This window comes from Pieris brassicae, chromosome 13 (assembly GCF_905147105.1).
Source record: "Pieris brassicae chromosome 13, ilPieBrab1.1, whole genome shotgun sequence".
Lineage (NCBI taxonomy): Eukaryota > Metazoa > Arthropoda > Insecta > Lepidoptera > Pieridae > Pieris > Pieris brassicae.
The window spans coordinates 5,906,466-5,933,894 of record NC_059677.1 but is presented as its reverse complement, the minus strand read 5'-3'; the positions used below and the strand labels follow the sequence as shown (position 1 = coordinate 5,933,894).

Genomic DNA, 27,429 nt, shown 5'->3' with positions numbered 1-27,429 from the left:
TTTTTAGACATGAAAGTATACTTTTCCGAAAAATCTATCAGTTGACCAATTGTGCTATGACTATTTTCCCTCTAGTATCGAGGCTGTAAAGGAGCTGTGAGCCCCCCTTACGGGCTTTTCTTTTAATAGCGGGCACGATGACCGAAAGAACTTCACGGCTGAGAACTGCGCCAGTATGCCTTCATCTTCTGATTGTGTTCACGGCTTTTACCAATAATTACAACTAGAGCCAGCTTTTAATCTGTGAGTGTGAGTGACGCTAATAAATATTTGTTATTTCCTGGTACTTAAGATTATAAAAATCTTACGGAAACTATCAAAGATTAGTTGACCTTCTCATACTTACAAGACACGATACATTTAAGCGTATTATTATTTATATATGTCTCGATTGTGTGTACACTAGTGTGTTATTGAAGTGAAACTACTATTTGGGGATATTACTATTGAGGGTTTTACGGATGAAGCAGAATAATAATAATATTAGCGTCACGAAGATTTGCAGCGTTTTTGTCGAAGAAAAGGGAGAGAGAGGGGAAGAGAGATCGAGAAACAATACGCGCTATTGGCTGATGTATTCGTTTAGTAGTTACATATTAGAACTTTAAATGGCAATTCTGTCGTATAACGTCTTATGTAGTAAACGTAGATTTTTTATCTTTTTATATTATCATTAGTACCTATGTATAGTGTGGAAGCACTGTGAATACAGATATACAAATACATGGAGTGATCATATACTTATACATGATCATCTATTGGGGCTTTTACCTTAGTAATAATTAATTTACGAAGAAGTCTCACTTCTGACATGTGGACTTTGTACGCACACACTTTTCTCTATTATTATTTGATAGGTTAAATTGTCTAACTTTCACCACAAAAAAACTAAACCCAACCAAACAAACATAACCCTACACGTGAGTAACTACAGACAACAAATTTTTATGTGGATATGATTGATGTATTAGCCTGTCAACAGGAATATGATCAATTCGTATGTTAACCAAATTAAATAAGTGGACACGCGGAAATACGGGTCCCATTATCCCACGTCCATACCCCATACCCGACATACCGTAATTACCACGAGTGCAGCAAATAAGTATGAATCATTGCGTAAAAAATATTGATACAACAAGACAGCTTACCGTTTGTTACTAAAATTCCACAGGCTACAAATAATATGAAGAACGATTCAGTTGACTCTGCAGTCTATGGTCTTAGTTAAATTAAAACTTTTTCCTTCAACGCTAAAACATTCGAATAATTAAGAAAAACAATAGACTGTAATGAGAAATTATAATTTCCTGAAACATTTTGCCCTCTTTGTTACTACGTAGCAACATTGTTATTTATATTAGATAACTGTCAAACGGCCAAGGCGTAAATAAAGCTAAGTACTATCAATTTACGTTATAAAATAACATTAGAATTAACTAGAAATGAAATAAATGTATGTAATAGACAAGTTTAGACAGCAATATGATGCTAACAGCGAAACTTTCACGTAATCAGATCCCACTTAGATATTTATCTATTATTTTTATTAGCGTCCTATAATTATAAGGTGAAGTTTATGTACCGTTTTAAGTACTTGTTCTGTTTGTCGAATCGTACTAAGGCTGATATGAAAAGATGCTTACAATATGTTTCTCATTTAATTTTCAGGCTTAGTCTAAGACATTTATATGACAGCATTAAAAAAAGCGCCTGCGTACAAAGTGCACATGACACGGATGTAAACGCGCATTTGTAACAATGTGCCCGTATGGGTCGGCATCAGAGCCAGACTCGTACGCCAAACGATCCCATAATAATGATCAATGGCGCTACAACCTTTTTAGGTCTGGGCCTCAGATTTCTGTATCTGTTTCATGATCGTTTGTGAATTGAATAGACAAGTAGGTGATCAGCCTTCTGTGCCTGACACACACCGTCGACTTTTTGTGTCTGAGGCAAGCCGGTTTCCTCACGATGTTTTCCTTCACCGTTCGAGCTAATGTTAAATGTGGAAATGTCTCAGGGATGAGAGTCGCACGCTGAAGCCACTAGGCCAACACTGCTCTGCTGCTCTCAAACAATCCCATACATACAGGAAATTTTGCTTTTGAATCTCATCTTAAGTAATCAACCGTTCTGGCCATCGAGAAAGTTGAATAAATCGCGTTAATATACGTTAAATGTATTATTTACTCCCTTAAACCTATTATAAAACTGTTTTGGTCGATAGTAATATAAATTTAAAGGGTTACGTTATATCCGGGTCATATAAAATTATTAATAAAAACTTCCCTCATCTAATAACTACACTGAATATAAGCGCCTTAAGGAAACCTCGAGCAAAGTTCCACGTAAGCAATTACCGCGGCATGTGTAAATAGCACTTTGAACGTTCTTGCAAATTAAGATTGCGCACAACTTGGAACAAACTTGTGTTTTAACAACGATAATTTATCGATTTCTACCAGTACTAGTACTCTACTAGTTTTGATGTTGTGAATAAGCGAGAGTTTGGAGAGATTTTTCCTACAGCTGGGCTGACTGAACAACATTTCTATTCTCTTATAGAAATTCGTGTTAGTTTTATAGTAATATAGAGAGTATAAAACTGTGTGTAACATCGTTAATTAGATGATTTTACTAAGCAATTAATTTAATTAAGTTTAAAAAGAGTTGCATCGTATTGTAGAAAGTGCATCGTCTAGAAAAGCAACTACGTAATGAGATTAGTCAGCGAGACAGTTCACTGCATGTTCCTGTGACCTCGACTTAACTTACACTCAATTAATTCTTGTCTGCCTTTATTGGGGTAATTAATTAGTGATTTTACACTAACAGCCACAGAGTCACCTATTAAATTGAATATAATATTAATCCCTAAAAGATTAATATTATATATCCAAATTATAATAACTCAGCTAATATCGAATAAGGGGATTTATGTATCAAATTTCTAATGAACGATTTTGAGTGAGACACCCTCTCAACTTTGTAAATAAATCTCAAAATTTATACAATAGAGCATATGGTGATGGTATAGGTACCGGCAAAGTTCCTGAGCATTAAACGAGGTAGTGGGGGGAAATTTGCGCATCGTACACAGCGCGGGACTCAAACGTCAACTGATTGACCAATGACGCGATCGACACGTCACTCTCCCGCCGCGTCCCCCCTCCCTCTGATACCTAAAAATCGCTTTGGATACCTAAAAATCGCAAGGACATTTGTTCAAGATATTTGCTGGTATAAGCTGTGCGGTATTATGAGTGACACTAAGATCATTTTCAACAGACATGAAGAAGAACTGAAAGTACAGCGATATTATGTTAATGGTACGAAATATTTTAAACATTGCGATGTGCTTAAATAATTACTAGGCTTTCTATAGGTAACATTGGGTATAATTTAACTGGACTATAGGTTCTTAAAAATGGGAATAATCTCACCAACTAAGATATATATAGTAGAGTAGTATAGATACAATTCCAAAAATCACTCTGAATTAGTACAATTATCACCCAATAGCCATAACCTCCTTCTCGAATGTCATGGAATCCAATAGGTACTTAACGGCCAGCAAGATATCTCGTGGCCTCGCTCAGCTGGTGACCTTACACGTAGATGGGCAGAGACAATTGAGACCAAGGAGCACCGACCTTTCCGAAAGCCTCGATCCCTTAGCGTTGCAGGAATGTGTGGTTTCTCTGTATCTTCTACCGCAAGGGCGGCAAAGCACTTACGAGCCCTCTAACTATGTACGGGCGGCGGTATCATTTAACATCAGACGGGCCTCCTGCCCGTTTTCCCACTGTTATATGAAGTATATATGTTTGAGGTTAGAAAATTACTACTGTAGAATAAAAACTGTATTTTCATTTGATACCAAACGATTAATGAAACAGACCTCGAAGTTTCTCCGTGGTTGTGCCCCAATATTGCACCATTGGGTTAATCTCTATGTTTCATTTAAATGCCGGACCGAAAGCCCCAGTAACTTCAAGAAGTTGTATATATCCTTTGATAGCGCGTTTAAAAGTTTGCATCGTAAGGATTCATAGTGATACGTGTATGTATGTGTGGACTCAGTTTCAGCACTTAGACGCTCAGTAGGTCCATTGTGCGTAATGTCCTGGCTAAATAAGCCAGCCTAACTCCTTCCAAAAGCACAGAAGCCTCCTGGGCGCTTCGCAGGCTTCACGGAGCGACCTCACTGTTCCGAGGATTTCTGCACGTTGTTTAGTCACAGCCTCGCATTCCAGGACTACGTGGGTTAGTGATACGTGTAAGTGTATACCAATAATACTCGCTGACACGGTGAAGAAATTGGATAAATGAACATGTCTGCAGACACAAGAAAAGTATCACGAAACCCCAACATAATCATATCATAAACTAAAATAACATAAATCATAAACATAATAACTTAATTAATAACTACAACGTAATGGATTAATGCATTTACTGTTTATCTTACTACAGGTTACGATACGATACAGCGTATGTTAAATCAATACAATTCACAACTTATAAGCACACCGCAGACCCTTGCTGCAAATTGTAAAGGAAATTAAATTTCAACAAACCACGATTTCTAACGACGATAAGAACCAATATTGAAAACTCCTAACAAAACATTCATTAAATTACTTTTACACTGAGTTTAATCCATTTTAAATAATCATGATTAAGTTTATTTTTATGTTTACGTAGTTATTTTATTTATTTATACTTTGTTACCATAATATACATAATTACAAAAACGAAGTCGCGAGTATCTGTATTAAAAGTCCATAGGCAGCGGTATCACTTACGATATAGACGTTAAATAAATCATATAGGTATAATTTTCAATAAAACCATAAAGTAGCATTTGTTTTTTTTTACATATTACGCGGTTTAATTGGAAACTTCATGGAATCTTTTCTTAAATTAAAAAATTACCTATTATTTGGTCTTGCTAATATTATTAACGCGGAAATGTTAAGTATAGTTTTTTTTATCGAGCGCTGGCGCTAAGAAGCGTAGTGTTCTGGTGTCAATTAAGCGAGGACGACTGACTAGTGGCTAGTGTACAGTGTACACAACAAACGTACCCGTAGTTCAAGTGAAATGAGAAGTACGACACAGTGTTTCGCGGTACAAAAATGCATTAAACGCCAAAAGCTAAACATTTCGTAAAACATGCAATATTTCATAAAATCGATAGTAACAGCTCTCGGCCATACTAATGTGCTGTAATTCAATTAACTTTTGCCTTCATAATAACCTTAATTGAATAAAAACTAAATCAGCCTAAAGTTAGAAATTTTTTTAGACTTTGTAATTTTTTTACGAGGAATTTAAGTATATTGTATTTTGTTTTGAGTCAACTATTGAAATTATAGTCAAGGATCAATTATTATTATTAATTTATTGTTTTTTAATTCAAGCATCATATAAAATTAAAATAAATAAGTGACACTACAACCTTTTTAGGTCTGGGCCTCAGAGTTCTGTATCTGTTTCATAATCATTTTCCAATGTATCTAATAAGCAAGTAGGTGATTAGGCTCCTGTGACTGACCGACGCCGTCGCCGCCTAAGGAAAGCCGGTTTCCTCACGATGTTTTTCTTCACTGTCCGAGCGAATGTTAATTGTGAACATATACAGAAATTCGTATTTCAATTCCTCCATTCGTACACAGTCGGGGATCGAAACTACGACCTCAGGGATGAGAGTCGCACACTGAAGCCACTAGGCCAACACTGCAATCAAACATCACTCTCATACAGATACCGGCAAACATCTTGAACAAATGTCCTTGCCTGCGCATAAGCGATTTTTAGGTATCGCTGGGAGGGTAGGCGGCGGCGGGAGAGTGACATCTCAATCGCGTGATTGGTAAGGCAGTTGACGTTCGTGTCCCGCGCTGTGTACGATGCGCAAAACTTTTCCCCACTCAAAAAGTTTGCCGGTATCTGTACTAAGATTGTAATTTGTATATCAAATCTACGATGAGTGATAATATTTAGTCTAATCTCCTGACTAAAGCGGCGTAGATATACGTATAGAACATTTAATGAAAACATTCCACAGCTTAGTCTGCTCAGCAACTACATTTCTATTCGAAGTACGAGCCAGAAAACTATTTTATCTTAATCGAATCTCTAGAGCCAAGCATGACAAATTGTTTTCTCGCAAGTCTTTAGCTCTTGTCATTTCGGGATCTAATTCATCATTTCACATGATAAATAGACCGATAAATCAAGATTTCTACAGAATTGCAAAAAAAAGTGTAAGGCGTCATTAAGGCAGTGTTGGCCTAGTGACTCTCATCCCTGAAGTCGAAGGTTCGATCTCCGGCTGTCCACCAATGGACTTTCATTATATATACGCGATTAACATTCACTTGAACGGCGAAGGAAAACATCGTGAGAAAACCGGCTTACCTTAGACCCAAAGTCGACGGCGTGCGTCAGGCACAGAAGGCTGATCACCTACATGCCTATTAGATTGTTAAATGATCATCAACAAATAGAGAAATCTGAGGCCCAGACCTAAAAAGGTTGTAGCGCCATTGATCTATTTTTTATAATAATTAAGGATTTCATTAAAATATTAATTTTCTATTTGTAACGGTAATCGCGCTAGTTTATTTTCACGAACTTTTTAAACTCCTACTATAATTTAAATGGAACCTGAAAAATACTGGCAACACCTTTACGTCAATTTTATTTTCATTAAAAAATATATTTAAAGAAATTATTGGAGACCCCGATTGTAGAAGACTTGAGTTCATAGTTCTCTTGTTTTATCTATACCTAATATTTCCCTTTGGGATGATTATTTTCTAACATTCATATTATGCAAGGATATAATATCAATAAAATTACAAAAAATACTATAATAACCTTTAATTACGTAATAAATATAATTTACAATAACAATATGAAATAATTTTTATATCACGTTTATGTATAGCACATTACAATTGTACATGAATTTAGTCTCATAAATAAAATGGTTCAGCGCTAGCAACGCTATTAGGTTATCAGATCAATCGGTATAAATCTCTGTGACAAGTCCTGCTGCTATAGTGACACCCGCCACGCGTAACATGACACGACCCAACTCCTTAACATCCTTATACCTCTCAATACAAATAGGCCGACAAACTTCTATATCCACTACCGCTACTGAATTGTTTCCTAAACATCTAGGCTTTTTCTTTATCATTTCTCCGGTGCTTTTATTTAATAATGCCTTCAATTTTCTGATATGTGCCGATTCTATTAGTGACTGGTGGTGTAGCAATACAGGATATCCCTTAGTTATCGGCACCTTAACATTAAAAACCACAAGCCTTGCTTCAAATCGTGAAGTCACTGGTACCTGATAGACCGAATCACACAGTATGTAACCTATAGAAACATTTTGCATCTCTACCCCTGCTAGTGTTATTGCCACTTGGTCACCGGCAAACGCAATGTTAGTCGACAGTTCATTTATAGCCATATTTCTGACTTCAGCCATTTCTTTTGAAGGACAAACTAAAACTTTATCGCCTTTATTTACAATACCATTTTCAATACGGCCTGCAACGCAAAACCCAGAACCGGTTCCTTTATATACATCATTAATAGACATTCGCATGGGCTTTGACACAGGCCTCTCTGGAACATTAAACTTATCTATTACATCTAGTAAAGTAGGTCCAGTATACCAGTTAAGCAACTCTGCTTCATTTGAAGGCTTCACCAGATTGTCTCCAGTTAGCCCTGAGCACGGGACAAATGTCACATCTGAGTCTTTGTAACCAGCTTGTTTTAAAAACAACTTCAACTTTTTAACAATTACATTGAATCTTTCCTGCGACCAATTGGTAGTATCAAGTTTGTTCACAGCCACAGCTAATTGACTTACTCCTAATGATCTAACAAGCAATGCATGTTCACGAGTCTGTCCTCCCAGTTCAAAACCTGACTCAAATTCTCCTCGAGTGGCATCGACAACTAACAATGCGACATCTGCTTGTCCGGCCCCAGTAATCATATTAGGAATAAAATCTGCATGTCCCGGTGCATCTAAAATAATTACTTTCTTTGTTTTTGTTTCAAACTGAGCTTTACCAACATCCATTGTGATACCTCTAACTCTCTCCTCACCTGTCTCATCTAAGACCCAGGCATACATAAAGCTCTGCTTTCCAATTTTTTTGCTTTCTTGTTCATATTTATGCAAGGTTCTCTGACTTACCTCACCAAGCTCACAAAGTAAGTGTCCCATTAGGGTAGATTTTCCAGCATCAACATGACCAATAACAACAATATATAAATGCTCCTTATCAGATCCTCGTTCATTGGAGTATTTAATAGTTGGATCAATTTTGTTTTCCTTTACTTTTGGAGTTGATTTTGATTCATCTAAGTTGTCAGCTCTAGAAGTCACAGCTGGTGATTGGTCTCTGGGTGTCTGTGGTCTGCTATATGTGATATCATTATTTATTTTAAAACCTTTTACAACTGCTATGTTATTCTCTTCTGGTTTAGAAGCAATCAATATTGTTTTATCCAATGTAGAAGTTGAAATTATTGGAGCTTTATCAAGATTTGGTATTATAGGGGCAGAGTCAATGACTATTTTGGGCTTTTCTGTCGAAACTTTGATGTTGTCCCGTTTATTATTATTTAAAATTTCATCCAGGGCTTTATTGTAATCAAATTTATGTTTTATTACTGCCTGTATAAGAATAGTATCTGATACCGTATCTCCCAAAACGTTTCGTAGTTCATCTAAGCAAGACATTAGCTTAGTTTCGTCCTCTTCAGTCAAATTTAGTCCACGTAAATCCATGGATTCGCGACGTTCGAAAGATGGCCGAGAGTTATCGACATCGACTTCAATTTCTGGCTCTTCCTGAATGTCATCCGACTCCAGAAATTGTGATATAGCATGTTGATTTCTGGAACGATCATATATGAACTGAGCAGCATCACTTGGAGATAAACAAACATCGTCTTCAACCGAGTGGCCGTAAACGTCTTCGTAATCATAATCGTCTGAATAACTTCTATTTCTTATATTTCGATGACGAGCCATTTCATACAGATTTTTTATTAATTATGTTAAAAGGTAAGTCATATCTTATTTTTTTCTAATTTTGCAAATGATCCACGAGTTTCTAAAGCTTCTTCGTTTTGTTATTGACTTTGAGAAATTGACAGTTGACAAATAGATAGGACATCCGGTGAATATGTACTGTGTGGCTTGTGAGTATATGATTCTCGTCAACTTGAAAGTAATTATTATTATCTCGTGGTTCAGACATGTTCCAGAATAGATTAGGATGCACACCTATAAAGCAAAAACATGCATTCTACCTGTGTATAAAATCGTGAGTTGTCCCTAGGATTTAAGTAATTTCATAGTGACTTTTGGTAGGCATTTATCAATAATAATGACAATCAACACATCTGTGATCTGTGGAAGTGGTTCATACAGGAATTGAATGGGTGAATAAAAATTTAGAACCCTGAATTAAATTCTAAACAGTAATACTTTAAAAGTTCTTAATTAAAGAAAGTTAAAGTAATTGTTTTTACTAAATAACCTAATGCAGCTTAGACGTATTGTTTCACACTTAGCTTGTAGCGTTGAATACGAGAGAAAATTTGTAATTATCATCACTACATAATATACGTGTTAGACACCTTTGTGTTTCGCAATACATTTAATCTCTTAGGGTCACGTTAAAAGTTATTAAGGCTTAACTGTGAAAGTGATAACTTTTAAACTATAATCATGAAGAAAAAGGTACGTTGTTAATCTTATCAATTTCTAATATATAAACGTTGGTATGTTTTATATGTTTTCTAAGATTAATTAAAATATCTTCTAGGTATTGTTGATGGGTAAAAGTGGTTCAGGCAAGACTAGTATGAGGTCTATCATATTTGCAAACTACATAGCAAGAGATACACGCAGATTGGGTGCCACAAGTAAGTACAGTTTATAAACAAAGCAGAAATTAAAGTAAATCATATGTCTTGTTATATTTAATACATCTATGCCTGTTACAGTTGATGTAGAACATTCCCATGTAAGATTTCTTGGAAACCTTGTACTAAATCTTTGGGATTGTGGGGGCCAGGAGGCTTTTATGGAGAACTACTTTGCATCACAAAGAGACAACATATTTAGAAATGTTGAAGTCTTAATATATGTTTTTGATGTTGAAAGCCGTGAAATGGAAAAAGATTATCATTATTACCAGTCTTGCTTAGAAGCTATATTACAGGTACTTTCATTCTATAATTTATGTAAATGAAATAAAACTTATTTAAATTGATATTCATTTATAGTTGGAATTGGAGTATCATTATAAAACAATTATTGCAATTTCAACAAAGATTAATGTGTGATTTCCTATTGCAGACATTAGAAATATATTAGAAATATTTTTGAATAAATCAAGATTTTGTAATTAGGAAACTCTTCTACTTGCTACTATATATATCTATGACAAAATCTGTTACTATATTTCAGAACTCACCAGAAGCAAGAATTTTCTGTTTAGTTCACAAAATGGATCTGGTTGCTGAGGAAAGGCGAGATGAAATATTTAAGAGTCGTGAAGAGGACCTTAAAGGGCTTTCAAAACCATTAGAGTGCACATGCTTTAGAACAAGTATATGGGATGAAACACTATACAAGTAAGTTCAATGTGGTTTATTATTCATATAAGGTATTTTTTATTTACTAAAAATACAAAGTGATTCTATACAATTAGTCATAAACAACCGCTATATCATTTATTATAGATGTTACATATTTTATGTTTTGTACATTGAATCATTGGCAATTATTTTCCCTTATCACATGTGTGTTGTTTTGCAAATAATAAGATGTCAAAAGTAATTTTATGTTATTGTTGATGAATAAGAAGTATTTTTTTAGATATTAAATTGTGAGCTTTTAACTTAAATAAATAGTGGCTAATTTGGCTAAAGTGGGCGAATTTGATTTGGCAATAAAATTAAGTTGTAAGGAATATTCAAGACACAACTGAGCTAAGTTTAGTTTAACTGTTAAGTTCTGCGACTATTCTGACTTTTTAAAGATGTTCCTGGTAAGCAGATATGTAATTTTATAATTCTGCCCTAATGTGTACACAGAATACCCAAACATTGCATTTCTATATAGCATGTTGGACTGGAGCTTGAGGTTCAATACACAGGTGGAGCTGAAATTAATATGGCAGTTTATTATTTTCATGAAACAATAAACCTAAAATTGTTCCTTTTTTTATAGACCTGATTTTAATGAAACATCTTTACTTTTAGTCAACAAATTTGTGGACAAACATACACCTACTAAATACATGCTTGAAAACCGAAGCACAGTCAAAATCTGTTATAACAACTTCTAAGGGACTACTCATACTTAGTCGAAACAGCCGATGACGTTGTTTTTAAGTACCTAATACAATAGAATTCAGCCAGACCTTTAATTTTGAACGGTTTTGACAATATTTTGTATACACTTGTTTAATAATTATATGTGAAGACAATGTAAAATCAATGATATAATAACAATTTTTTTAATAAAACTAGTATTTAATGATAATGTTTTTTTTTTTTTTTCAGAGCGTGGTCCAGTATAGTTTATAAGTTAATACCCAATGTCAAAGTGTTGGAGTCATCGCTCAAACAGTTTGCTGCAATTGTTGATGCTGATGAGGTACGCCTTTTAATGTAACTTCTTAACAATATTAATAAATGAATAATTCTATACTTAGCACCTTCGGTAAATAGCTTTTAGAACTAACCTGTTTCCAGAGAAACAAAGACTAGATTTTTTTTTACAAATGAACAAAATTTTAAGATTAACGCCATCTGTTGCCTCAGAGCAGTGCTGGCTTAGTGGCTTCATCGTGTGACTCTCATCTCTGAGGTCGTAGGTTCGACCCCCTGTGCACCATTGGACTTTCTATGTGCTCATTTATCATTCGCTCGAACGGTGAAGGAAAGCTTCGTGAGGAAACCGGATTGCCTTAGTCCCAAATGGCGTGTGTCAGTCGCAGGCTGATCATCCACTTGCCACTTAGATTGACAAATTATCATGAAACAGACACAGAAATCTGAGGCCCAGACCTAAAAAGGTTGTAGCCCCTTGAATTTTTTTTTATTGCCTTAAAGAAAAACACATTTTGTTTAAATGTGGAATACTCTATGTGTCTATGCTTAACCATAGACGATATGTATTTCTACAGCTAGTTATTATTATAATATCTAGATAATTACGCAGAATATAATACATAAGCTACAGTTAACAACACAGCCCTTGTCTAAATTATAAAGCAGGTATTTGACATCAGGTACTCCTATTCGAGCGAGCCACATTCCTGGTGGTGTCCCACTGCCAACGGCGCGCCCACAGGGACGCTCATCGCTTCGAAAAGGTTTCCAATATCGTGAAACAGTTCAAATTGTCCTGCTCGAAGCTGGCGGCGCAGTTCCAGAGCATGGAGGTCCGCAACAGCGCCTTCGCGGCCTTCATCGACGGCTTCACGACCAACACGTACGTCATGGTGGAGCTGTCCGACCCGAAAATCCCTTCTGAAGCGACGCTCCTCAATATCCGCAACGCCAGGCGGCATTTCGAGAAGCTCGAGAAGGTTTCGGCGGACCATTACCACTGACACTGATGACTCCCGGATATACTGTAATTGCGGTAGATTTACTGTAATTTCATTAAAAGAATTCGAATTGTTTAACGCCTATTAATGTGTAAAATATATTTTTCAAATTTGTATGTAATTTATGGCCGAAGCAAGCGATATTAGTTAAATTGGTGTGACTAGTAGTAACGCCAGAACAGGATTAGATACCATCTCACAATATAAGGGAACTCGTTAAGTACTTCAATTCAACCATTTTGGATGCGTTTCTGCGGACGCAGACGGCTAACGACAGTTTTAAAAACAATTAATCTCAGTTTTTTCGCATTTACAAATTATTGTTAAAACAGCATTAAGACCTTTAATAAAACATAAATTCTCAGAAATATTGGAACTTGCTAGGTCTTATTTGTGATCACACAAGAACATAGAATGTTATGTTGTTATTATATTAAATTTTATAAACCTTATTCAAAGAATTTGCTGTTGTTTTTCTTTACTGGCACGAATATCTAATATCATATAAACTAATGGTTTTTGTATAAAAAAAAATAATAAGGACTAGACGAAGAAATTATTTAAAAAACCTCTTAGTTAACTTACTATCGTTTAGATATTTTTTTTAATGTTACCAACTGCTAATAAACGAACTGGAAAGCTTAAATTTGGGAAGCCTTTGGTTTATCCAACTTTTATATACAGATGATCAAGAGCTACTATTTATCTTAATAACCAGAAAGATGCCTCTTAACCTATTGTTGAACATTGTTTACTTTTATGCCCATAGCTTATAGTATACCTGTCATATACATACATACGACGGCCAGGATATGTAACACCGTCTCTTCAGCTGTATTTCAAGGACAGGCAGCACTTTGTCTAACCCTGAACCTGTAGAGAGACAAGAATCCACCGTGACCTGTCAACATCTGGGAAATCAATCCCGTTGGTTTTATTTGTTTAATTATCGTAAAGGCCGAATTTAGAAAGAATTACTTAGTTATTGCAGCTGTTTCGCCATTATCTGTGATTCCATTTTTCTATCGTGTTTCCACGTAGACAGTTCTTCAAATGTCATAGGCAATCTTTTTTATACGCTTTTATTGCGAGTTGGTCTGCTCTTTTATTCCCCTTCATGCCCGCATGCGCTTTAACGCAAAAAAGAACATTTTTTTTTTGTTGATCCAACGCTTTGTCTTACGAATTTTGACTGCCAGAGGATTGAAAGAGCTGTTTGTTTCACTGAAATTTCTATGCAAGTGGACTGAATTATTAATCCAGGAATGGTCCAGAATTTCTAGCTAGAAAATTTTAATAAAATACGTATATTTTGTTGAGTAATATATCATATAGTATATTTGTAATTTTAATATGGTATAAGTATTTATCAAGGAATGAGCCAAAGGGCCTAAATTCAACATATTGTGTGTTTAAATTAATTTTAAAATGTTTTGTAAAATACTATTTAATGGATTGAAATAAATATTTTAACAGTTTAAAAATTGAATTGTTAAAATTTACGTGCATTCCAATTTGCCAAAAGTTCTATTTCAAGTTGGGAAATATTTGATAAGTAAAATGACTAGGCCCAGGTACTCACGAAACATGTTACGAAATATTTTATAACTATTTGTTACGAATAAAAACTGTGTTTTTTTTAGAATTGTTAATTTATCGTTATTAAACTCTAAATGGAATTTATGTAGTTTTATTTATAAGGTTTATATCCTTTTCTCTAATATCCAGACGACTAGCGCCAAATATGACTCATAGTTTGACATATGTCAAAATATTTGATAAAACGCAAGATTATAATGACGTTCTCCAAGACTCGTAACCTGTTTTGAGACTTACCATGTTATCATTACCATCAGACATTACTTATTGAAATTAACCCAAAACCTGATTATTTTCGGTCACATAAACTACTAAAAAAACTTGGAAAATAATATATTTCAACCTTACATATGAAATTAGCGAACTAAAACTACTTTTTTACCGGATTGAAGCTATGTATATGTTTATTATAAACTTATAATTATTTTACATAATTTTAAATTTTTACCGACGTTTCGCGTGCGTGGTCACGGTGACAATACATAGCTTCAATCCGGTAAAAAAGTGTTTTCTTTAAATGTGTAAAAGCTATCTTAATAAAATACTACAAGACAATACTATGAAGAAGATATAGTTTTTATTAAAATATCATTTAACTAATCAAGGCATGTATTTGCTATGAACTTTTGCCATCTTATAGGTAGTTCATTGATCCTTTTACTGAAAAAAACATTCGAACGGGAATCAATAAAATCTTTATAGGCAGACTTTTCGACTGCCTCAATTTTACTTACTTTACAATTTTAATATTATGCCTCTACCTTGCGTAACTTAAAAATTCTAAAAAAATGGATTCTGTTGGAGCAAGGTCCGGAGACTATCGCGGAAGTCTTAGACATTCTAATTGGAGCTCCTCTAATTTGGTAGCAGTCTGTTGTGCAGTGTGTGGTCTAGAGTCTTTGACTAGCCTTGGTTGTTTAGTCGCTACCTTTTCCATCATGGTTCGCAATTGCCGATCATAGACATCAGCCGTAATCGTCTAGCCAGTTTTAAGAAACTTATACTGCACTGACACTAGTCACTGGGGCACGATTTGGCTGGCTCGGCTAGGTTCAGCCATTGCGATGAGCGCTTCCAATTAACGTACAGTAGCTATTCTTCATCACAGGTTATTATTCGATTTCAAATCCATTCATTATTGTGCCGGTTGAGTCATATAACGGAGCAGTCGACGCGCGTTTAGCGAATTGGTTCACTCAATTCGTGCGATGAAGCTTTTTCACCTTCCCAATTAGCTTCAAGTGGCAGCTTACAGCTAACTTAAATATATAGCAGAAAACCCTTCGTTATCAACTTTGGTCTCCGGCCGTCCACGTGGTTTGTTCTGCAGGCCGAAATCTCCAGTACCAAAACGTTGGATCTAAAAATGTTGTAAAAAAATTGGATTTTTTAAGTCCAAACCAGACAGATAGTTGTGGTCGAAGTACAGCATAACGCCAATTTCATATGTATGGACCTAATATATTAATGAATACATTTAAAAAATATAAATTGAATTGGATGAACAAAGTTATCATTGATTTGATAAGAAAATAATATCGATCAACATTATTAGCACATATATTAAATATGTCCCCTCCAGAACTTCGTGGTTACCGATATCTACAAAACTACTAAACCGATTTTGATGAAACTTGCATCAGTCCAAGTTTACAATTAGAGATCAGTCTCAAAGTTGTAATACCAGTGGAAATCCGATATTTGTGGACAAACGAGCTTGCAAGCCAAACTAGGCGATACTGAAATATCCGCTCCGCCAAAAGCGCTTTCATAACGGTCAAATTGACAACCACCTTTTTTGAAGTCAGTTATTAATAGTGATACAGCCTATGAATTATAATTTTACTTACAATGATTCAATTTTTTAAGTAAAGTACGTTTTGTGATGTGCGTCTTAGTAAATTTTGTTACGGAATTATTAATTATTATTACGGAACTATCAATTTAATTCACTCCAAATTCTAATCAACAAAAGGTAGCTGTGACGCGTTAACCTTGTTGACAATCATTCGTTATCTACAAATATCTAACAAGTGCTCAAGTATGGTAATACTAAAAAAAGGTTCGGCATATTCTGTGATAATTATAACTCGGATTAGTAGTTATTATGATTAACTTTAGGCTTAAATTAGAATTTTCCTCGTAAACAAAATAGCAAGGTTATTCTCGGACCCAGTTTTAACCAGAGATTTCCAGACGAGTATTGTCGTATTAAAATCACGAATTATAGCCCCGATACATAATATAATGTATTATAAATTGTATATTATATACCTCATACCAATTTCCTAATTATATATAAAGTGTATACAGTGGCCGTACACTGTTGGAATATGCTTTTTGCGTTGAATGTGCATCTGGGAAGCCTATTTCAAGAAGAAAAAATCTACATCAGAGGCAACAATATGGTTAGAATTCTGAAGAACTCACCAAATGGTGGAATCTGATAGAAACTTACAAAATTAATTGTGGCTATGTTCAACAACTAGAACTACATACGCACAATGTTAATACTCGGAACAAACGCAGGCTGCAATTTGCCCGTACTAGACTATCTAAAGTTAGTCATTCTTTTATGGGAAAAGGGATACTCTTCTTTAATAAAATTCTAGAGGCTCTTTTATCTCTGCCTTTTAATAAATTTAAGAAAGGTATTAAAGAAAATCTGTGTAAAAAGGCTTACTACAAAGTTAACGATTATGTAGTTGAAAAAAGGTCCTGGGACTAGTGCTAGACAGGCTACTTCTAATTAATTTGCGATATTTGTTTTAAAATCCAGAGTGCCGAGAGTTTTTTTACGCCGGCTTTTTCTCTCGGCCTACACCCTCTGTCTTCTTTGCCGATGAGTAGGGATGTCTACCTATTCAAATTTAATGACGTGGAATAAGTGATACTTGTATCTTATGTTCCATAATCAACATTTTTTTTATTGAGAATATATTTATCTTCTTGAAAGAATAATAAGCATCTTATTGTTCTTCACGATTTTAAAAAGAAATTAGATAATTTCTTCTTAATACGCATGCATCATGTGTTTAGTAAATAGTATTCTTCTTACTTGAAAATTTCGTATGTTGTTCGAGAATATATTGTGAACTTAAATTATTAATGTGTCCAATCTTGCATCATAGAACGTAAACAAACTGTAACAAACGCACGTGATGCTTCGTAATGACGCAAGAGTGTATGGTGAGTCATCATTACGTCCGGAGTCCCCTGCGTCTAAAGAGTGGAGACAAAGTACTGGTTGCAAGAGGAAAATGCCTCAAAAAATTATAAATGACGGAATTATTTATTTATCTGTCTCAATTAAGTAATGACGATTATGGAAATTAACAAAATATGTCTAGAGACAAAGAGAGTTACAAGTTATAAGTATGCATTTTTTTAAATTTACGTAATTTAAAAAAGATCTGGGAATAATTTATGGATAATATAAATTCAAGTTTAATGAAAGAGTGAAAGAATTTGTTAACGGTCTAGTACTATTTGAGTTACAAACATACAAAAATACCACTTCTACAACAAAACATAAGAACACTACATATATACAGGTACACACTGCGCCATTCATGAATCCGAGAGATAAGTTTCTAGTTTGTTATTAATATTTTTCTGTATTATTTTTGATTAAGGTTCTATATTTTTCTTGTAACATTTGGTTATGTATTACTCATCATTTTCTTTTTTGAGTTTTTCTCTTACTAGGGTTGCGTGAGAGAAGAGATCGTTTGTTAGCGATAATTCCGCCCGTTGCATCCCTTATATTGTATTATCTATTGTGTTATTTGTGTATTTTTTTACTGCAACGAAGTGTGAAAAAATAAACGGTTTATATACACACTATCTTAGTTTAAACTATTTACTAGTATTGTAGAACATTAAGTCAACATAATATAGCTAAGAGTAATTCATATGAAGTCACATACACATTTGTTAACTTTATAGTTAGAAAAAACAGAAAGATCTAGTATATAAAATTCTTGTTTGTTCACGGTGATTGTAATAAAAGACTTAATAATAGAATGTAATAACATATCGGGCGTCTTTAGAAATTTAGAAAATGATGACGAAAAATGAATTATGTTCTAATAATGATGATAAGTAAAAAACATCCCTAACAAATATCTAGTACCTAATAACCTAACGGCCTTTTAAACTGAATATTTGTGTAAATCTAATCGAAATTGGAGGCATACGCAAGTTTCTATGCAGATTGCATTTACCAAAACACTTTATTGTTCCAGATCTTCGGGGTCTTAAATACCGCACAAACATATAACAGCTGAAATAAAACCGACAAGTATGTAGTAATTTCTTCAATATATATATACTAGTGTGCGCACAGCTGTCCTTTTCCTCGTATTGCAATTTGCAATATATTTCGAGTAAAGGTTTTCCCACTCAGCAACTTCGACGAGTGACGACAACAGTCCACAGTGTTTCATTGATATCTGTACGTTCAAGACGTGTTGCGCTAACAATTTTATAGTGCTGGTGATAATTGACCTTGACTTTGTGTAAGTTATTTTTACTTTTCTGCAAATTAGTTTGCGAGTTTATAATAATTTATGAGTGTTTTGGATATAAAGACAATTTATATATCTATAAATTATTTAACATTTTCTTTTTTACGTGGCACGGTGCAATTTGTATCCCTTGGAAATATATATTGTTATAATAAATTATTAAAAGCATTTTTACATAATTGTGTAACCGAATTCATGCTGTAATATATTATGCAATAATTTAAAATTGAAGGAAATGATTTTAAATTGATAAAATTCCGAAGTTCATGTAACTGTACAATGATAAGATACAAATAGTAAGTGGCAAAAATGACCACGTTAGTTGTAATTATATATTTTTATTACTGACGGCATCGCTTAATTGGTATTTCACACAATTCGTCCACTCTCTTTGCTTTAGTAACGCCAATAATAATAATAATTTTATTATCACAACGTACCTATGATTTACATCATCATTTCTCCTTTAAATTTTGTTTCTCAAAACAATTGCACGCGTCAAATATTCCTCTTTTAGGATTTCCTTAGGATTGACTTTAAGTAGTCTGGAAACAAAGTTTTTGATGCCGGTCTATCAATGTGTCTCCACTTTAGATACTCACTGAATTGTTCTTTACTACTTTATGATTAAGGTGACCTCACTGTAATTTATAAAATTTTAATGCTTCCAACTACTTTGTACTGTGCTCGCTTATACCAAATATTTATAACAATGTGTAGGATTCACTAACTCTGTATTTTTGAAAAATAATGTGTTCCTTGTTTTAGAATCCAAAATGGCCATGGAGAAACCGATTTTCGAATACCAAGAAGAGTCTCATAGTGATAGGTTGGCTCGTAAATCAAAGGAATCACCTTTTATGGTTATTGGTAAGATTGTTTAACAGTAAATATAACTAATGCCAGCGATGCCACATGAATTGCATTGCGCACGCACTTTCTCGTAATCTTGTGACACATTATCCCGGACAATCATTTAATCTAAATCTTCAGGGCCGGCAACGCACTTGCGAGCCTTCTGGCAATGTGAGTGTCCATGGGCGGCGGTATCGCTTCACATCAGATGAGCCTCTTGCTCGTTTGCCTGCTATTACATTAAAAAAAAAACTTAGAATCATCCTTATTATCACAATTATTCATCATTATTGGCAAAACTCCAGAATTTTTTTCAGTACCTAGGTATCCTCTTGCATCGAGTTTTTATATCGTCCTAACTACAAGTTTGCTTTGGCCAATTATATAACATTAACGGTACTAATATCACCGATATTTATCAATCGTTTTGTTGAGTAACGATGAGTTGATTCAATTGATTAGTGGTGAGGTTAATAGATACAGCTGAAACACAACATTTTTATTTACAACATATGTTGTTTACATATAATAAGCTCAGTAATTTGTTCAGTCTTTCTTTACAATCAAAAGCGATGTAGGAGGAAAACTTTGGTACTAAATGTCCGTAATTAAAGGCAAGATACTTTAACGATTGATGATATTTTTAAGCCAATTGTTTCATTTGAGAACACAACGCTTCCACATGTTAATACAATAATATTTTCAATTGACAGGACTAGGGGGGTTAGCAGCAGCCGTGGGTTATGGAGCATACGCGTATAAGCGGCGCGGGGCCATGAGTACGAGCGTATTTCTTATGCAGTTCCGAGTAATCGCTCAGGGAACTGCCGTCGGAGCCCTTACTGTAGGAATGGCCTACACATTATACAAAAATCACTTTGCTAAGAAACCAGAGGCTATTACCACACTACCAAATGAACATTAGTTTAGTTATTACATAAAAAAATGTGTCTAATTACTTCTTGTAAGAAGAAATATAGATACAACTTGTAACACATTTGGATATTTTAAACACCAAAAAAAAATCCATGATTTTTATAACTTTTATAAAAGTTTGTGATTTGTTTATTAATTTATGAAGACTTTTTGGTCGGCGTTTAACAGAACTGGTATATGGAATTTGATTGTTAGTTATTGCAAAATAGTATATTGTGTGTAAGTGTATTTAATGCAAATGTAATTATTTATGAATTAAGTGTGTGAATTCATAGAATGGCAGTGAGAAAATAGTATGAATAAAATAATACTTTATAAATACAATATTTTATTTCATATAGGCTGTTAAATAAAAAATATTAAAGTAGGTTTTATCATTTAATAAAAAAGGAATATCAACAAATAATAAATTACAGAGTATTAAGCCAATTTTTTTTTAAAAGGATTATAATTAATATCACATTTAGGATAAGTTCCTACAACACAAGCACAATGTATACTAATACAATAATGATACTGTTTAGGCAAATAAAATAAAAACTTATTGTTGAATAGGAAATCTACGTATCGGTAAAAGAGATCCAAATAATACATGCTGAATAACAGGAAACTTGGCGAGCACCTCTTTCTTATACATTTTTATGAGACCCTGATTTATTTTGGCCCAAGACCCCACAGCACTTATACTCCATAATTGATTCGAGTGTTCTGCAAACGGACCTTTCTTTACTTCCTTAATGTACTTAATGCACGATAAAAATATGTAATCATTTGAATATTTCTCAATTATATCTTCCTCAACAAATTTGGCAGGTGGATATATTCTGGGTTGATCGATGAGCTGGGAGCTACCCCAGATAAATGGTACAAACTGGTAATCATCTAAACTCCATACGCCATGACTACCTGCTGGTTCCATTCTATATGTCTGCTGCAATCTCCTTGCAATTTTCAAATATTTATTAAACAATATGAACACAGTGGACACATTATCATCTAATTGTAAGCAACTTATTTTGTATAGACAGCACAAAAACATAATGAAAGACATTTCGTGTCCTGTACCATAATCAATTCTAGTTGAGTTACCAAAACTCTCTTCAAGGTACACTTTGATTTCTGGTATGGCTAAGTGCAGTTTCGGATCTAATGCTTCCTGAAGATATGGTGTTGAATTCAACCTGACTTGATTTAACCAATCTTTGAATGCCACATTTCCAAACCTTTGTGGCTGCTCAATTGGGGGAAATGCATCAATTAAATTATTAATTTTATCAAGTAATTCACCAAGTTTTTTAATGTTAGGGGATATTTTACAGTCAACTGAGAGTGGTTTCCCTCTGATAGCCTCATTTAATGTGACAATAAAGCCTGTGTATTCCATATAAGCCTCTGATTTCTCCCAAATTGCCATATCTGTGATTGTTTTAACTGCTTTCTCTGGTTCAAGAAAACGATGATTTGAAGGGAGAGATGGGGCCTCTTTTTCTACCTTCGCTCCATCACCAAAAGCACATTCAGCATTCATCTTAAAACAAATTATATAATTATTAATTATAATTCGAACAATTGAGTGTTATATAACTTAGAGTAATAGAACCAAAAATAAGCATATTTGAATGTAAAGGAATAATATTATAAGGATGACAAATTTTAGATCTCTGATAAACAAATGCGATAATTATTCTAGTTTCTACTCATAGGAGGGTACAGAGTACACAGTGGGTAGGTACTTCTGTCAGTATGCTAGTAAGACCATGATAAGAAATTAAATGAAGGTCAGTAACGTCAAAAACGGCTTCGGTACTCGTGCAACGAATTTAATTGCTTTCTCATCTAAATGTCGGAAACTACGGGTAAGAGATAAAAAAAAATGGATAGAATATTGCGAGGTATTATGAGATATCGTGTTTTGGATCGAGCTAGTATGGTTAAACAATTCGAACAAGTTAAAGACAACCCAGTGGTAAGTAAAACTAACCTTTGTTATAGTTTCTTATTTTACAGTTTCGTGTATCACATAGGCAAAATAATTGAAGCTGTATATGATAAATTATGGAACTCGTTACAAACAAAAATATGTATTTCTTTCTGTCTTGTAGAGATTTAATTCGGTGCTAAGCGCTAGCCAAATAATGTATTTTATATTATTTTACTTTAACCACAATGTTTTGGTATTTCTTGTTAACAGAATTGACAACTGACAATTTATGTTAATGTCAATCTAACCATCATGCTTGTTTTTATTTGACAGAAAATACAATAGCTGCAGTATGATCTAATATCACAATATTTTTACTACCCACTGATAATTACATTTATTAAAAATGTAATGGCAAGTAAGATATTAAATATTTAAAAATATTTATTTATTTTAGCCAAAAGCAATATTTTATACATGTATGGACAGCAGAATGATACCTACGAGATTCACAGAGACGTCCGTTGGTGACATGTTTGTTGGTAGGTTGGTTACATATTCGCAATAAAAAATATTAATTTTTGTTTTGGCTTTAAAGGTCTCTTGTAATTATATTTTTTAACCCATCAAATTAATGTCTAAATTTTTTTTTTAATTACAGTCAGAAATGCTGGAAACCTTATTCCACATTCTGAAGCCTTTATTGACGAGATGACAAGTTGTGAACCAGCCGGTCTTGAACTCAGCTGCATTATAAATAATGTAAGGCATATTATTGTCTGTGGACATAGTGACTGCAAAGCTATGAATCTCTTGTATCATTTAAGGAGCAAAGAAGAATCTAATGTCGTAAGTATATAATAATGGTTGTATACAATTGTACAGATATCGTAATACTAGTGAATACTACAGAATAATATTGTTGTAATAAGATCATGTGTGCCGGCGCCACTCTAATAGGGATGGGGCCCTAAACCATTACTGGGTCTTATCGCTTGTAGGTTAGTCTAGGCTTATACCGAGTAAATATCCATTGAAAAAAATACGTTTTTATGTTTCTTATAGCATTATAAAGTAATTTTTTAAGTTTACATTTTTTGTACTTATATGTTGTTTTAAGGGTTATTGTTTTTTAAAAAATAAATTTTATATTTATATTCATAACATCTTAATAACTTTCACTAGGATTGTACAAAAAAATTACCTACAAATTTACAGGAACAACGAAGGATTTCGCCATTGAAATCTTGGTTGTGTACGCACGCACAGTCGAGTTTGAAAAAATTCTTAGAAATGAAGGGAGATTTTAATAAACCCATGCTATTCTCTGCCGAAACTCCTCAGAGAAAATTTGTAGCCTATATTGATCCAGAAAATAAATTTTGTATTGAAGATAAACTTTCACAAGTAAGTAACAGGGTCTCTTCAGCCACTTTAAATTCCTTTTAATCAAATTCAAAATTTAAATTATAACTGTATTTAACAGGTAAACACTCTGCAACAGGTACAAAATGTGGCGTCATACGGTATGTTAAAAAAACGATTAGAGAAACACGATCTGCATATCCACGCTCTGTGGTTTGATATATACACCGGTGATATTTATTACTTCAGTCGTCGGGCGAAAAGTTTTGTTATAATAGATGAATCCACATACGAATCTATTTTAGCTGAAGTTCGAAGATATTATTCATAGATTCCGTAGATGCAAATGATTCCTACTTAAAAATAAAGGTGTACTTACTCAAATTAGAGCTATGTACCCGTCGCAGCTAACCAGCTTAATTATCCGTTTAATTAACAGCCTAGCCTTTTAACTAAAAGACGCCATTTAACTAGCGGCCTGAAAGGTCGGTAGAGTTTGTTACAAAATATAATAAACTGGCTTAGGGCTTTACTAAGGTCATTCGTGCGATAGAGTAATTATTTGGCAGATGGAATAAAAAAGATGAAACCTATGACATAAAAATATTTCTTTAAAAATTTAATTGCTTGAGTCAGACAGCTAAATGCACATTTATTTATTTATTCAAGTTTACCACATCATACATAGTTCTAAACTACGTTCTACGTATTTTTATTATTCTACGTCATTGTATATATTCTACGTCATATGTTACAAACTATTTTATCTAAAATAAATGACAACCAAGGTAAACATAAATGTTACAAAAATACTATTAAAATAAATATAACTTAAAATTAAAATACAAAAAAAATTTGGTAAGCACAAAAAAATATTAGGAAACCAGCGGATTGGGTTATTATTATTGTTGTTAATGGAAGAGTGTAGACACATAATCATTGTCTCTACACTCTTCCATTAACAATTGTATTTATTGTTTTTCATTAAAGTTTGGAAAACATCATCAAAGTTATGGATGGCCGACGCCATATTGTTTGAAGAATTTCGTGTCGAGTTTCAGACTGGCAGAAATGAAAGGTAGGCCAGTAATGAAACGGAGCTGCTTAGTTAAGAGGCTGTTGATTGAGTGGCTGATTAAGCTAGTTGGCTGCGACATATAGCAACACAACTTGAATATAACACAAATATAATATGTTAATTTTTATACTTATATTAATCTATAATTATTGTAAATAAATTCCTTTAAATTTCACTAAATCTTTAGAACGTTTTTTGGATACCCGTGGTTTTAGCCCTTTTTTGTGGGCAGTATCCGCATTTTAATTATACAAATACATTTATAAGCTTATTTCGGTTTTCTAAAGTACTTCATAATTTTTTTAGAGTTTATAATTAAGTAAAGAGGGAACAATTGTTTTAATAATACTTATAAGAATCCAAGAAAGTGAAGTCAGCCTTGTGTATAAGTAAATAATTTGTTAAGTACAAGTGAAACACAAGCATTGTATAAAAATAAATACTTTTTCATTAAAAAATATTATATAGGGACCAGATTTTATATATTCTAGTGTTATAATTCGTTAGGTATATATAATAAATAAAAATAATTACTAAGATTTTTTTTTACCTGGTAAGATTTAATTTATTACATAATTCTGGCGATACTTAGAGACTTTATTGACGAAATCTACTATTTTAATGAGATGCTGTATTTTACAAGACTCCTCTAAAGTTTTTAACTGTATCTGTGATTCGTGATCTTGTCATTTCAATCATTATGTCAAAATTACGGCACAATTTGAAGTAAAAACGGGTAATAAAAAACCTCAAGGTTACTTATGTCTCAAATTCTGAGCAAATGTGATGCAATGTGGATATTTCAAAAAATTATATAATTTTATTGTTTTTTACATCTAAGGATTCTGTAAGTTAAGTTTTATATTTCCTGAATAAATAAAATAATGGTTTACTTCTACTAATTTAGTTATAAAACTATATTTTTAAAACGTATATACTCTAATAATATTTTTATTACTGTATACGAACTATCACTTCGATAATGTAGTTATTAATTTAATCCTTTATATGCTTTTAAAGTTTCACATGGAAGTTTTTCCGCAAACCGAAAACATTATTACCGCAAGCTCTTCAGCTTGCTGAAAAACTAAGATAAATTTTTGCTGTATGAGGTTTCTAATGCATTTACAGTTCACACTTGAATCTCAAAATGGATCAACAGCCAATCTTCGAATACAAAGACGAATCTCAAGCAGACCGATTAGCAAGAAAATCGAAAGATTCACCATTTATGATTCTTGGTAAGAAAAAATATTGCTCTAAATTGTGGGTTCAACAATGATTTATAGTTATCTAAAACAGTGAACTTGTATCTATTGCTACACACTTGTGCTTATCTATATCTTGATCCTATTCCTATGTGCATGGCAAGTTACTCATGGTATCTATATAAAGTCATTTATTTATTTATGTTAAACCAATAAAGGTGCCAATGAAAACTTGTGTGTTATATAATGTAACATTTGTTTATTTGATAGGTATAATGGGATGTATTGGTGTTTGTGGTGTTGGCGCATACAAATACAAGAACAGAGGTCAGATGAGTACAAGTGTATTCCTCATGCAGTTAAGAGTTGCAGCACAAGGAACTGCTGTTGCTGCACTCACAATGGGCCTAGCGTATTCACTTGCAGAAAGATATTTATTTAAATCTGATAAGAAACCAGAATAACATTTGTTGTTCTAATTTTAGATAAATGTTTAGACAAAATTTTATTGTTCAGTATTTAATGTCAATCTATACGATCATAGTTGCACACAGGACTAAAGCAATAAAGGGCATATTCAGGGATTTTATAAGATACAATCTCTTAACATAGATCTTATTTTTAATTTTATGGTGACTATTACAAGGAAAATAAATCATCCCAAAATCATTTTAAAAATAAATGAATATGCCCATATTTAGCTCTAGAAATAAGTAATAATTTAATTTAGTTATTTTGTTCTGTGATTTAGATGTTATTCTGCTTAAATATTGTTTAAGAAAGATATTTGTAATATTTATTTTTTGACACTGCATACCTTAAAACTACCTATGTGATATTGTCTTGTTTATAATTTAAATGTTATGAATAAATGTGACCATTGCTTGACAAAGTGTTTCATTAAATAAGCCATGCCATATATTAATGCGACAGCCAATATAACTAGTATGGCTATAAATACTGTTACATAATAGATAATCTTTTTTTCAACTTATTTATTTTAAATTTGGAACATGTAAAATATAATTTTTTAACTTTTGATTATGCGCCATTTCAGTATTTTTTCGTGTTCATTATCAAATTACGATATGGAATGGGGTGTTAAAGAAAATAGGATTGCGGTGATTGCCTTGCACATACAGTCATGGATCAATCTGTGAAACCTCTCAGACTTAATAAAAATATTCCATGGAATTTCAAGCAGGATTCTAGCTGCCTAGGAAGCCTAGCTTAAAGGCCTGTAAAAATTGAATGACCT

General features: G+C 33.3%; 5 protein-coding genes across 6 annotated transcripts; 3 read left to right on the top strand and 2 right to left on the bottom strand.

Annotated features, from left to right (window-relative positions):
* Positions 1-6,882: 6,882 nt before the first annotated feature.
* LOC123717771 (protein HBS1) lies at positions 6,883-9,202 on the bottom strand. Its single transcript, XM_045673949.1, has one exon. The coding sequence runs from the start codon at positions 9,080-9,082 to the stop codon at positions 7,040-7,042; it is 2,043 nt and encodes a 680-aa protein (XP_045529905.1). The 5' UTR covers positions 9,083-9,202; the 3' UTR covers positions 6,883-7,039.
* Positions 9,203-9,283: 81 nt separating this feature from the next.
* LOC123717773 (ras-related GTP-binding protein A) lies at positions 9,284-13,628 on the top strand. 2 transcript variants are annotated; one of them, XM_045673951.1, is made up of 6 exons: positions 9,284-9,377; positions 9,882-9,981; positions 10,063-10,280; positions 10,529-10,695; positions 11,629-11,722; positions 12,360-13,628. In XM_045673951.1, the coding sequence occupies exons 1-6, from the start codon at positions 9,330-9,332 to the stop codon at positions 12,681-12,683; spliced, it is 951 nt and encodes a 316-aa protein (XP_045529907.1). In that variant the 5' UTR covers positions 9,284-9,329; the 3' UTR covers positions 12,684-13,628. The 2 variants fall into 2 exon arrangements, with proteins under 2 accessions (XP_045529907.1, XP_045529908.1); XM_045673952.1 differs by lacking the exon at positions 9,284-9,377 and adding an exon at positions 9,398-9,796.
* Positions 13,629-20,969: 7,341 nt separating this feature from the next.
* On the bottom strand, positions 20,970-22,783 carry LOC123717772 (serine/threonine-protein phosphatase 2A activator-like). The gene is made up of 2 exons (XM_045673950.1): positions 22,581-22,783; positions 20,970-22,127 (listed from the first exon to the last, which is right to left on the bottom strand). The coding sequence occupies exon 2, from the start codon at positions 22,125-22,127 to the stop codon at positions 21,141-21,143; it is 987 nt and encodes a 328-aa protein (XP_045529906.1). The 5' UTR covers positions 22,581-22,783; the 3' UTR covers positions 20,970-21,140.
* On the top strand, positions 22,385-25,439 carry LOC123717774 (beta carbonic anhydrase 1). The gene is made up of 5 exons (XM_045673953.1): positions 22,385-22,565; positions 22,978-23,062; positions 23,182-23,369; positions 23,739-23,927; positions 24,007-25,439. The coding sequence occupies exons 1-5, from the start codon at positions 22,473-22,475 to the stop codon at positions 24,214-24,216; spliced, it is 765 nt and encodes a 254-aa protein (XP_045529909.1). The 5' UTR covers positions 22,385-22,472; the 3' UTR covers positions 24,217-25,439.
* A 134-nt stretch (positions 25,440-25,573) lies between these two features.
* LOC123717770 (HIG1 domain family member 1A, mitochondrial-like) lies at positions 25,574-27,058 on the top strand. Its single transcript, XM_045673948.1, has 3 exons — positions 25,574-25,810; positions 26,095-26,204; positions 26,442-27,058. Exons 2-3 carry the CDS (start codon positions 26,114-26,116, stop codon positions 26,633-26,635), a joined length of 285 nt encoding a protein of 94 aa, XP_045529904.1. The 5' UTR covers positions 25,574-25,810; positions 26,095-26,113; the 3' UTR covers positions 26,636-27,058.
* The last annotated feature ends 371 nt before the right edge of the window (positions 27,059-27,429 follow it).

Bases quoted from the DNA above. Each gene is read 5' to 3' on its own strand.
- LOC123717774 (XM_045673953.1), top strand. From the start codon at position 22,473: ATGGATAGAATATTGCGAGGTATTATGAGATATCGTGTTTTGGATCGA. The intron at 23,063-23,181 runs GTAGGTTGGTTA...TTTTAATTACAG, and splicing joins CGTTGGTGACATGTTTGTTG to TCAGAAATGCTGGAAACCTT. The intron at 23,370-23,738 runs GTAAGTATATAA...ACAAATTTACAG, and splicing joins GCAAAGAAGAATCTAATGTC to GAACAACGAAGGATTTCGCC.
- LOC123717770 (XM_045673948.1), top strand. From the start codon at position 26,114: ATGGATCAACAGCCAATCTTCGAATACAAAGACGAATCTCAAGCAGAC. The intron at 26,205-26,441 runs GTAAGAAAAAAT...TTTATTTGATAG, and splicing joins TTCACCATTTATGATTCTTG to GTATAATGGGATGTATTGGT.
- LOC123717773 (XM_045673951.1), top strand. From the start codon at position 9,330: ATGCACACCTATAAAGCAAAAACATGCATTCTACCTGTGTATAAAATC. The intron at 9,378-9,881 runs GTGAGTTGTCCC...AATATCTTCTAG, and splicing joins TTCTACCTGTGTATAAAATC to GTATTGTTGATGGGTAAAAG. The intron at 9,982-10,062 runs GTAAGTACAGTT...TGCCTGTTACAG, and splicing joins ACGCAGATTGGGTGCCACAA to TTGATGTAGAACATTCCCAT.
- LOC123717771 (XM_045673949.1), bottom strand. From the start codon at position 9,082: ATGGCTCGTCATCGAAATATAAGAAATAGAAGTTATTCAGACGATTAT.
- LOC123717772 (XM_045673950.1), bottom strand. From the start codon at position 22,127: ATGAATGCTGAATGTGCTTTTGGTGATGGAGCGAAGGTAGAAAAAGAG.